Below are 12,192 nucleotides of genomic sequence, written 5' to 3'. Positions count from 1 at the left end.
ATTGGTTCACAAGAGTGGTTTCAATGAAAAATTATTTCCCACTGGCTTGGTTGGAGGGAGACCAGGTGTTGTTGCAAGGGGCACTGAGATAATCAGAGTGAGTGTCCAGCCCTGGGAAGGAAGGGCTTCTATTGGACCTCTGACTGTGATCGGCACAGCTGTGTGGGGCTCGCTTCCAGGTTCCCAAATGTTTCTACAGAATCAATTGATGTCTGTAGCAGGCAAAATAAGAGGGAGTTGGGGGAAAGAGGGAGGAAAACATTTTGCATAATTACCACATTTAGAAAGGAGCATGCTCTTAAAGGAACTATTTTTAGTAAGGCATTGGGCTGCTTGCTACACACAAAATACCTGGTGAGTTTGTGTTCGTTGCCCCACTCTTTCCCATTCCTTTCCCTGCCCCCACACAGTGAAGAAGTTCGTTGCAAAGAGACCTGCATTTTTAATTGCTCTAAATTATTCTGACATGGTTTTTCCCTCGGTACACAGGCTTGACCACAGATGCCTGTGAAACAGTTAGTGGAACAAGTGTTTCTGATTGGCATCTGTGATTACTAAGATAGCCATCTTGCCTTAGCGTTCACCTGGAATCTTTGCATACTATTTTGAATCTCTCATTTCTACTTTGCTCCTCAAACAGGTCCTTCCTTCCTGCCACCTTTATTTGAGTGATTAGATAGTTGTAGCCACAACTGATGTAATTGCTGGCACAAATTCAACTGACTTACATTTCACTTAAACCAACAGCATCTTCCAGATGTTTTAGAGAATCACATGTGGTGATAACTAGAAACCACAAAATACATCAAAACGATACTCATGGGCAGGCCTTCATCTGATTAGTTTGAAAACCAAACCTAGAAGGTAATCTAGCTTTACATTTTCTCCCGGTATATTTTAACTGCATTATCTTTACGTTAGAGGAAGAAAAGCTCTAAAAATAACACAGCAAGTGTAACAGGTGTGTGAACTTTGAAGTAGTATATTTATAATGACTATCATAAGGCCATTCAAACACCACTGGAGTTACCAAAATCCGTATGGAAAATCAGAAAAATACAGTTTTCTGGCAAACAAGGCAAAAAGCATGATGTAACTCTTGTTGATAGTATAAAGTATTACAGTTTGTCATAAAAGTCAGTTTTCTAATCAAATTGGAAAATAAATGTATCATAGGAGTCACTGAATTCCTGATTTAAAAGTTAGCATTATATTCCTAAGTCTTTTTTAATGGAGACTGTAGATTCTCTCATTTATTCAAATACTTAATTGAGCACTTATTATGTATCAGGTGCTATGAAGATATGAAGAAATTCAGAACATGGTCCTTATCCTCAAGGAATTTAGAATCTATGAGAGAGAATAGAAGATAAAGCTCTCCCATTATTCAATTAATTTCTTAATAGTACTTATCACAATGTACAATTAACTATCTTAACTTTTTTCAATTATCATTTATTGCACACTTATCAACCAGGAGCTATTCTTGGCACGCCAGTATAAAGATAACTAGATCCATGGAACAGAATATATATTAACTCGTTAAATTCTCACAACCCTATAAGGTAGGAATTATTATCTTCCGTAGTCTTCATATGAGGAAACTGGAGCACAGAGAAATTAATTAACTTGTTCAAGGTCACACAGCTAATCTAGGTCCACCAGTCTGGCTCTAGGGCCTACACTCTTTAAATGTTCCATACCACACCATGTCTCATTTATTTATTTTTTTCCTACTTAATTGTCTGTGTCCATCAATTGGGATGCGAGCTCCATGAGCACACGCACCAAGTCCGTAGTCTTCTCATGTCTACCTCCTTCCAGCGCAGTGCCTGGCAAAAATATTTATTGAATTAAATAATAAATAAATGACAATAAAATTATACATCCTTTGAGGTAATTAAGCAAACAGAGAAATAGTGCTTAGAGCTGAGGAAACAAAAAATCATTCAAACCTCAAAAAAAATCTCAGTTTCCTTTAAATTGGACAGTGTTTTCCCAGTTCCAGGCCTCTTAAAAATGGTGCTGGTCCTGCCAAGAACTTGGTCTGGACTGATCATGAAGAAAGAACAGCAGATTGTTCCTTGGCACCTTTACCTGTGGATTTTTCAAGTTACAGCAAATCCCTCTCAAAATCTAAGATAGCCCTTCGCTGCAGAGTGCCTCCCCCTGCCTGTCCCCACTGCAGCCCTGGCATGCATACACCTGTACTACACAGCCAGGTTTGTGGACCAGGGACCTGAGCACAGGGAGCAGCGTTTTCCAGACGGGAGCCCCTCGTGTTTTCTCCTGAGACGTGTGCTGGTGGAGGAGAGTATACTAGAGTGCTCACACCCGGAATCAGGCCAGACCATGGGGAGAGATGTGGTCCCCATCAAGCCTGTCTATTCAGTGGCTTTGATTTGAACCGCTGATCTTGTCAGGATGCCTGGTGACATGGTGGTCAGCATGGAATGCATATTAAGGGTTTTTGTGGATTGAATACAGGACATTCTTTCCTTCTTCTTGACCCCCTTAACTTTCTGCCCTGGCTTCCTTTCATTTCCACATACATGTGTTATTGGACCAGTCAGTTCCCCCTTCTTGATCTCTGTTTTGTTATCTGTAAAATAAGTTTTATTGCTAGAACGTCTCTTCAGATTCCTTCCATGTGCCTGGTTATTACTGCAACATGCTTTTTAAGTTATTACTCCGCGAAACCCTCCACAGGCCCAAGTCTTTACTCAATTGGCGAGCCTCTCTCCCCTCCAAACTCTTTCGTAATTGAATGAGGTATGTGGGCAGCCTCAACAGAGAAAGGTTGAACATGGCGAGACTATGCACAGATCAATCAAATCCATGTGGCTAGGCCGACTGAAATAGATGAGATGTCTTTTCAGATACAAAGCCTTAGTCACAGCAACACTGATCCATGCAGACATCAGAAGCAAGATGTGAAGGAACTTCTGGTGACTCGGTGCTTCCCTGCAGTCTTAGCTCTCAGAGCAGGGCCGCTCTGAAGCTCTGGTGAATGCATCAGAACGCGAAGGCCTGAGTCCTTTTGAAGTCCCCCAAAATTCAGTCTGGCATCAGTATTTCCGTTAATGGGGCTTAGGGCCCCAAAGGATAGAATCCCATTTTAGTTCTTAGATCCAGAATTTTAATAGAACACACAGAGAATTTGTTAAGCAACGTGGTCTTTCTTTTTAACTTCTCCTTCAGGCTTTTCATATGAAAAAGATCCCCGGTTGTACTTCGATGACACTTGTGTTGTTCCTGAGAGACTGGAAGGTGAGCAGCCCTATCCGGTTTGTTGCTAAGCCGGAGGCGCAGGGATGTCAGAGCACCTCCCTCAGTCTTATTAATAGCAGATTAGCATTAACTCTTTTTTGCCCAAACCACCTGAAATACTTAAGATTAAAGTATTGCATGTGTACCTTTGTCCCAAACAGGCAAAGTCAAACAAGAGCCCACCATGTATCGTGAGGGGCCCCCTTACCAGAGGCGAGGCTCCCTTCAGCTGTGGCAGTTCCTGGTTACCCTTCTGGATGACCCAGCCAATGCCCACTTCATTGCCTGGACAGGCCGAGGCATGGAGTTCAAGCTGATAGAACCTGAGGAGGTGAGCATTGGATGCTGGACTCGAATGATTTTTTATGTGTAGATGGTGCTGATGTTCGCCCTTGTTTAGTTCTCCATTGAGGCTTTTACAGTGTTAAATATGCTCTTCTCATTCAGATCCGGCCTGGTCAGTGGGCTTGGCGGTGCCCTTCCTATTATCCAGAGGTCAGTTTACAATTCACAGACAGGCAGATTCTCCACTGTAAAATACATTAAAACGCATTCATATCACTTCTACAAAGTCTGTGGAGTTGGCCATAAAGATCTAAATGGGGCCTGTTTTTCGCCTTGGAAAGTTGTTTATAAGTGTTGTTTCAATGATAAACTTGTTTTGGTGTCGGCCCTTATGTGTCATAGCCTATATGTGGAGCTACAGAATATTTGTGTGATGCTTTGGTAATATATTACAGGATGCAGCTACCCCAGTACATATTTCAAATAGCTCTAACCTAAAGAAATGAAATTATCAGAGATAATTTAGATTTTTTAAACTATATTATGTGACATCACAATAGTTGAAAGATGACAAAACCTTCGTTATTTTGTTAATAGGAAAAGAAACATGGTTAACATTATTACTGTCTGTTGCTCAGAACTATTGACAAAAAGGCCTACGGACAGAACCAGTACCATTTCTTCAGTGGGGAAGACATATTACAGAACCCCTTACCTGAATATCACATAACAAAGTAAATTAAATTAGACTCTCAGTTTGGCATATTCCAAAGGGATTGATTTTTAATTTCTATTTGACTTAGATTCTAGAGAGATTATAAATGAGAAGAAGTAACAGCCCTGAAAATCTTGCATGTGCTTCGTAGAGTCGCATGTACTTAGGTGTGTTATATATTAAATCAGCAGAGCATAAGTATCTTTGGATATGTGTAATTGAAATGAGAACAATGTTCTTAGAAAACATTCGAGCAAGAACTGCAGTTTTAAATGTTGTTCCATTAATTCCAGGGCTCAGGTTAGCACACTAAGGGGTTAAGTTGGTATGAGGGCTAACAGCAGAAGGTAAGAACCTGGCACTTGATTTGGAAGAAGACAATGGTCCAGGAGTTCAGAGGAGAATGTGTGGATTGGAGGCAGTTATAAAAGGAGATGCACGTATGGTGTTCCTCACCTTGTATCACTCACGAAAATGGAAATGTGTCAACATTCCATGTTATAAATGGTTTCTGTCAGGACTCAATCTACCTTCAAAGCCAGAGTCCAGTACTGTTGTGTTTCTAAGCGTTCTTTATGGCTAAGTCATGTGGAAATGGAGCCATGTTTTCGGCCTCCAGCCATACTGGGGAGCCATCGGCCCGCATTCTGTTCCTCATAACGCGGCCTGGTTTATGTGAGGCTTGAGGAAAGCATGTCGCCTAGACTCTCCGAGGCTTTGTGACAGTAAATCTGTCCTGCGGCAGCCCTTATTGATTTATCCTGTTGCACAAACAGGAGCTTTTATTACTTTATTGCCACTGCCTCGGGCCTAAGCACAGGCTGTACAGCTGCAGGTGAACCTGGTTATGACCCTTTGTAAAGCTGTTATTGAATCTTCTGCTCTCCTACCAGTGGTAAAGAAAATGATGAACAGATGGCAAAGGGCCTCTGCTTTCTCAATAAAGAAACTAATATTAATCCAGAATGCTCATAAATGCCAAGCGGCCAAGTCACATGAGGCCCGTGGTGGCCTTGAGCCCCCCCCTCGGCTGATTGGACAGCTTCGTTTCTTCAGGAAGTGCTCCTTCCCGCCCACCTTGCCATCCCAGGCATTCCATGAACCCTGAATGTTCCAGGCTCTTCACCCAGGACGGCTCTGTTCCATCTCTGCACTTTACCTCGGGACAGACAGCATTTGTGGCGTGTTTTTCCCACTGTACTCCTTGCGGGCCCTTCTCTTGTTAATGTCAGGAAGATACCAACTCCTCGGAAAAGCTGTAAGAAGTCGTCATGGGGGGAGCTGGGAGGGTAAAGTGGAGGAGGAAGCTGTTTGGGACGTAATTGTAGGCAGCTGTGTGGCTGAGTAGTGCACTCTGGGTAATTATCCATAATATCCATTACACTGTGCATGGAAATTGTGGTTTTAGAACTGCGTTTTGGCAGGCCCCCTAATCAAATGTCTTTTGATAGTCGTCCAGCTTAGCACCCTCTCAATTATGACTGACTCGGCTTTAATCTGGAGCCATTTTAACTGTGAATCTGCATTAATGAATATTTTGGGGGTAGGGTTGTTTGTTGAACATGTGGCAGATAACTGATGCCATGGGAGGTGTAAAAGGATGGGCTGCAGAAAGAACCGCTCCCCGTGCTATGGCTGCTCTCTCTTGAAAAGAAAGGAAAAGATATGTGGATTTTTTTTTTTTTTAACTCCTTCAGCCTCCATCCTCAAGATGCCTGCTATCAAAGGAATGGTTGGGAAAGACGAAAGGCAGAAAGAGCTGGTAACAAACCATTCGCTGCTCCCCTCACCCCAGAAATGAGGCAGCCCTAATTCCCAGCTGCTCTGCAGTTGTGCCACATTATGCATTACTGCAGAAGGAGCAGCCCTGGTGAAGGCTACTGAATCATAGGGCCCTGGCCCAGGAGGATGAGTCAGTAACTATGGCTACCACAGATGCTTTGAAGTCTGTGCATATACAAAACCTCTCTCCAGTAAGCTATTGCATAAGCAAGTGACTGCAAAGAGAGGTTGTGGCAGAAGTGGAGGAATATTCAAGAATGTTTTCCACCACTAAATATACTAAAGTGATGAGGCTGGGCTTCTTTTAAGGGTCCCTGCGTCACTTGTGGCTGACAGTAGTTTAAGTACGGTTTCATAGTCTCATTTCTATTGAGCCAGGGTGGAAGAACATATATTAGGGTAGCAGGTTTCCCTTTACACTACTATTTCCAGATGTAATTTTTGGTTAATTTTGCCCTTTTGGCTATTTCAGAGATAGAGCTGAATGGATGCATTATGGAGAAAGGAGGAGAGCCAGGACATCGTGTGTGCATAGGGGCAGGAAGTAAACGAATGGAAATTTAACTTTCACAGTTTCTTGCAAGGCAGAGTGGAATCATGGCTATTAAATTATTCTAATGTAATTAGGACAGATGCATTCCTCCTTACTTATCAGATCATTTCTGGTATTTATTAAAGGTCATTTTAGAATCCTGAATTCAGATGTTGTTTTCATCCTGCCCAAATACTTTCAGCAGAATGCTGTTTTATGATCTACTTTTCCACTTGCAATCTCCCCACTTCCTATTCCATATTTAACATTTGGTGTTTTAATATAGTTATTTTGCTTTTTAAAAAAAAGTTTCCAAAACTGACTTAAAATGTTCAAAACCTGACCCCTGGTTTGCATATATTTAAAGACCTCGGAGAAGACTCACATTTCTAGGGTTGTTCTTTTCCTGCCTTGATAGTCATCTTTATAGGCAGGATTTGGGCTCTTGAGAACAGAACTTGCTTGGCTGTCCTGAGAATTGGGTAAACTCTACTAGGAAGTTTTTTGGCTGTAAGACTTTTTTTGCCCAGAGCTCCAATTACTTCTCCCCGTCACTGCACCTCAGGTGGACTGGGTGGGATAATGCACTTCAGAACTGTTGGGGAAAACCTGTTAATTTTTCATTAAGTGGATAATGGTGCTACATGTTTTAATGTCCATTCTGCAAGTCCTCTGGGAGCAGGGGATTGGATGGCAGCAGGCTGAAATGATCTGGTTCCCCCTTATTCCATGAGCTGCAATAAGTAAACGTCTCCCAGCCCCTCTCCAATCTTATTAGAATTGAACTTTTGCTCTGCTGGCCCATTAGCAACTCACTAGTGTGTTTCTAATGTTTCAGGAATGACCATTCTAATTATTCCTTATTGACTGCTACAGAAACTATAGCACTTAATGGCAGCATGTTAATGGTCTACGGGTATTGGTCAATAATTCATATGTGGAGACACAGTAGAGGGCCTGCTTCCTCTGGGACATTACCCAAGCCCTCTGTAACCTACAGTGCAAGCATTCTTCCACCTCTGGGTCTCACCTCTTAGCCGTTGTGACCGAATCATCACCTTTGTGGAATGTTTAGTCTTGAGGGAATGAGATGCTTTTCCTTTCAGGTCAGGGAAATGGAGCACTGACCAGAACAGTCAGAGTACAGAACTGGCTCTCCTGGGTCAGCAGAAAACCACGAGGCCCAGGGAATGCGTTTCCATTGCTTTCCTGTCTCTGCAGGTTGCTCGGCGTTGGGGTATCCAGAAGAACCGGCCAGCCATGAACTACGACAAGCTCAGCCGATCTCTACGCTATTACTATGAGAAGGGCATCATGCAGAAGGTGAGACGTTGTGAGAGACACGAACCGCTCTGACCACATGCAGAGAGAATGTCAAGGGCTTCTGCAATAAGGCTGTTTGTAATGGCTGGCTGGAGAAAATTAGAAAATAAATGGTCTTCTCAAGTTCTTACTGGAGAAAACGTCAGCCTCATAAGTGATCCTGTGGTAGGAGAAAGCCTTGGAAAAGCAAACTTAAGACAAGAGTCAAATGAGATATAAAGAGGACCTTTATTGCTCTTGGGTGTACAGGAAAACCAGAGGTTGTGTGTGGGACAAATCATGGGAAAATTAGGCTCCTCTGCTTTACTTAAACTGCCTCTAATTACGAAAATGTCCAGACACTTAGGCCAGTTATTGTGTCCATAAGGAGCATGTGTGGGAATTGACTTGAATCTCACAAGAGTTTCGTTGAAGTCTTTAGTTGTTAAAAGCATTCTAGACCTTCAAATATGTTGGTTAAATGCTCTCAAAAATGCTAGAGAAGTAACCAACTCTTGAGGTGGGGAACCAGAGATTTCATGTAAAACTGTGGCTTAGAAAAACTAAATAGGAATGGTTAAGTGTATGTCTGTATTACCAGCGAAGCTGATTTTCGGGTTTGATTTTTGGAGGTATGGGATGCTAAACAACCAGCAGAGAATGGTTCCCAGTGACCTAGATTGCTCGTCAGCTACCTCATGAGGCCTTTGGATAATCAAGGCTTTTTGGTGCTAAATAGTGTTAGGATGCGTAAATCCATATAAAGTAGTTATCAGTTCCTCAGTGTAACAGAACCATGGAATGAGCAATTTAAAACTGCAGGTAAGCCAAGAAGCAATTCTTTTTGGCTTTGGAACAAACTTAAAATTTCCACATAGGCTGTCTGATCAAATTCCTAGCCCTTCAAAATAACAAAGCTTATTGTGGAGATTGAACTTTGGAAGTGACTGAAATCATGACCTGGCTTCGGCTTTGTACCTTTCAATGCCGAAGCCATTGTACTTCCTCATAACACCAAGCGCCAACCTCAGATACTCATTCTTTCTAAGTTGTGACTGTAAGACAGTGAGCCCATCTAGTGTGAATATGAAATTCAGATATCTCAACTGCTGAGCTGTGGTGTCAACACAACACTTGGCAGGTAGCAGGTCCCCAAGATTTATCAAAATAAATCTGCATGATTTGGATAATCAGTTACTAATGAGCCTCCTTTGGTCCCTGGCTTCCTGAGAGCTTGGTGACTTAAAAATATATCATTATTCTTCCCTTGGTCCCCACCATGCCCTGTTCCAGCTGGGCCTTATTAGGTGCGTTTTCTCTCTCAGGTGGCCGGGGAGCGATACGTCTACAAGTTTGTCTGTGACCCGGATGCCCTTTTCTCCATGGCCTTCCCTGACAACCAGCGCCCGTTCCTGAAAGCAGAGTCCGAGTGCCACCTCAACGAGGAGGACACCCTGCCGCTGACCCACTTTGAAGACAACCCTGCTTACCTCCTGGACATGGATCGCTGCAGCAGCCTCCCCTATGCTGAAGGCTTCGCTTACTAAGTTTCTGAATGGCTGAGCGGCCAAACCCTAGAGCTAGCAGTTCCCATTCAGGCAAATGAGGGCAGTGGTTTTGTTTGTGTTTTTGGCTGTTCCTAAAACTTGCCCTTTGAGTATTATCTGGAGAACCCAAGCTGTCTCTGGATTGGCACCCTTAAAGACAGACACCTTGGCTGGGGAGTGGGAACAGGGAGGGGCAGAGAAACCTCCAAAAGGCTGGTGCCTCAGCTCTGATCCTGACAGGGTTTCTGGGAAGAGATTGCAATGGAGCCTCCTTCCCATGGACAATATATGCAAAGCAATACCTTGTTCAGGTTAGTACCCACACACTGGGGGAGAGTGTGACAATCTGCATCGATCACGAACTACTAAATGCCTTTACATAGAAGGGCTCTGATTTGCACAATTTATTGAAAATGAAACTACAAACCCAAAGGATAGTAGGTAGACTAAGTTGGGGAGGCTCAAACCATGAAGGGTTAAAAATATATCATAAAATTCAGAGAGCTCATCTAGCTCAATCTGTAATGTTTCCCCTTGGTTTAGAAAAAAGGGGGAAAGTCAGAACAGCTGTTACCCACTCCATGGTTCTCAAATAATTAGCATTGCTACTCCTGGGAACCTTCTGGCCATGTGGTCACCAAGTAGAACAAGCCCCCTTTTCTCTTCCCAGTCACATGGCTCTGTGCGGATGGCTTTAATTTTAGGAGAAGGGTGATTAACACTTTGACAGTATTTTGTTTTGCTTTGATTTGGGGGATTGTTTTGTTTTGGTGGTTGTTTTGGAAAAACAGTTTATAAACTGATTTTTGTAGTTTTGGTATTTAAAGCAAAAAAAAAACACAAAAAAACACCAAACCTTTTGGTAACTGCACTGCATCCCTTAGATGGGGCAGTGCCGACTTATGAAGACGCTGCAGCTTGAAAGGGGCTTTGTGGGGGCTTCCCCTCTGCCGTGTACAAGCCCACTTTACTGCCCACTTTGTGCTTTGTGCACCAGACAGCCTGACGGAACACTTGCACCTGATTGTACATTTTCGAGGTGTGCAGGGCAGCCTGAACACACCGCTTAGATTCTATGTGTATAGTTCCCCACAGTCTCTAACACACCCTCTCTGGAAAGCAAATGTACATAATACATGTCATGTCCATTTGGAACCTGGTCACCTGGTGGGAACCCAGGGGACGCGTCCCTGGGTATGACTGATGACAACTTCCGTTTCATCAGTTTGTTTTGTTTTTCCTTTTTCTTTCATTCTTGAACTTTAAACCCTGCATATGATTCCATAGGGTTTGAGACTTACATGTGACACTGACAGGTAAACAGTGCTAGCATTTTAGTTTCCTGCCACCTTAAAAAAAATAAATAAGAAGCTTATCTGGTTGCTGTATAATACTGAAGTTTTAAACAACCCAGCTAAAGCTATGTGGAAGCTGAGCTCAATGTAGAGGAAAAGTTCATTAGGAAAGAGGTGGTAGCACCTCGCTGCTGCCGGCCTGCTCTGTTGACTCTGCTCCCGTGACACTTAGCGCTGAGAACAGCTGTGCTGCTCCCCACCGAAGGACAGCGTGGGCTCCGTGAGGGTGACACCTGCCATGAATTGTTTTCCTGTGGATGGAGCGCTCCACAGTCAAATGGTCCCCCCTATGACCGGCAGCACATTTGTGAAGAGGGTCATGGGGGAAGGGGTGTGTTTTATAGCTATGGAAACACAAGGTTTTCCTCTGTTGGAAGCGACTTAAGCCCACAAAGGTGTTGAACCTATAGCTTGGGCCTTCATTAGCATTGTACTCTAATCAAAGGACTCTTTTTCAAACCATATTTATAGCTTTCTAACCTACACATAGTCTATATACATAGATGCATATTTTATCCCCAGCTGGCTAGAGATTTATTTGTTGTAAATGCTGTATAGGATTTGTTTCTTCCTTCCTTTGCTTATCCTGGTTTGGGTTTTTTGGGTTGGTTTGGTTTTTTTAATGGGTTTATGCTATCTTAGCAAGAATGAAAATAATCGTGTAGCCTGAGCTCCCCCTCCCTGCTGTGACCGCGTGGCTTGTGCTGTCAGGGGCGTAGGATGGAGGCATCACCGTTGCATTCCCATCGGACTCATGCACCTCCCGGAGGGTTTTATTTTTGTTTGTTTGTTTGTTTGTTTTGGTTTGCTTCTTTTCCGGAGTGTGGAAAGTCTACAGTGCAGAAAGGCTTCAACCTGCCAGTTGATTTGAAATACTTCCCCCTGCGCAGGGCCGTATGCATCCTGCCAAGCTGCGTTATATTCTGTACTGTGTACAATAAAGAAGTTTGCTTTCAGTTTACCAAGTGTCTGAAACCCGCCTCTTTCTTGCCCTCTGTGTCTGATTTTAAAGCAAGCAGAAGCCACCTGGCTATGTCTCCTTCTCTCTCCCCCTCTCTCCCTCTCTCATTGTCTCTCAACTGTTGAGCGTTACCCAGAATTGTGGAGGTGAGAGTAGTGTAGGGAACTGTTACCTAGAAATAGAGAATGCAGCTGCTCTTTGGCCTCACCTCTTAAACTCTGGCTGAAAATGTGATCCAAAGGAGAGGAGGAAGAGGTCCTTTTCCCAGCCAGTGGTGAGCTGAGGTCACCCCATCCCCTTGAGCCCACCTACTCACCAACACTTTAGTATTTTTTTTAAGATATTTTTATTGATTTCATAGAGGAAGGTAGAGGGAGAGAGAGAGAGAAACATCAATGATGAGAGAAAATCATTGATTGCCTGCCTCCTGCACGCCCCACACT

General features: G+C 43.3%; 1 protein-coding gene across 1 annotated transcript in view; it reads left to right on the top strand.

Moving 5' to 3' along the window:
* ETV5 (ETS variant transcription factor 5) overlaps positions 1 to 11,749 on the top strand; it is a 57,450-nt gene extending 45,701 nt beyond the window's left edge. The window contains exons 10-13 of the mRNA XM_081087245.1: positions 3,202 to 3,270; positions 3,432 to 3,601; positions 7,806 to 7,907; positions 9,212 to 11,749. Of these exons, the coding sequence (XP_080943371.1) occupies positions 3,202 to 3,270; positions 3,432 to 3,601; positions 7,806 to 7,907; positions 9,212 to 9,433 (563 nt within the window). The 3' untranslated portion in view covers positions 9,434 to 11,749. The remainder of the gene's footprint in view (positions 1 to 3,201; positions 3,271 to 3,431; positions 3,602 to 7,805; positions 7,908 to 9,211) is intronic.
* Positions 11,750 to 12,192: the final 443 nt, after the last annotated feature.

This window comes from Myotis nattereri (assembly GCF_964212035.1).
Source record: "Myotis nattereri genome assembly, chromosome: 3".
NCBI classification, from domain to species: domain Eukaryota; kingdom Metazoa; phylum Chordata; class Mammalia; order Chiroptera; family Vespertilionidae; genus Myotis; species Myotis nattereri.
This window is presented reverse-complemented; position numbering and strand designations above follow the sequence as displayed.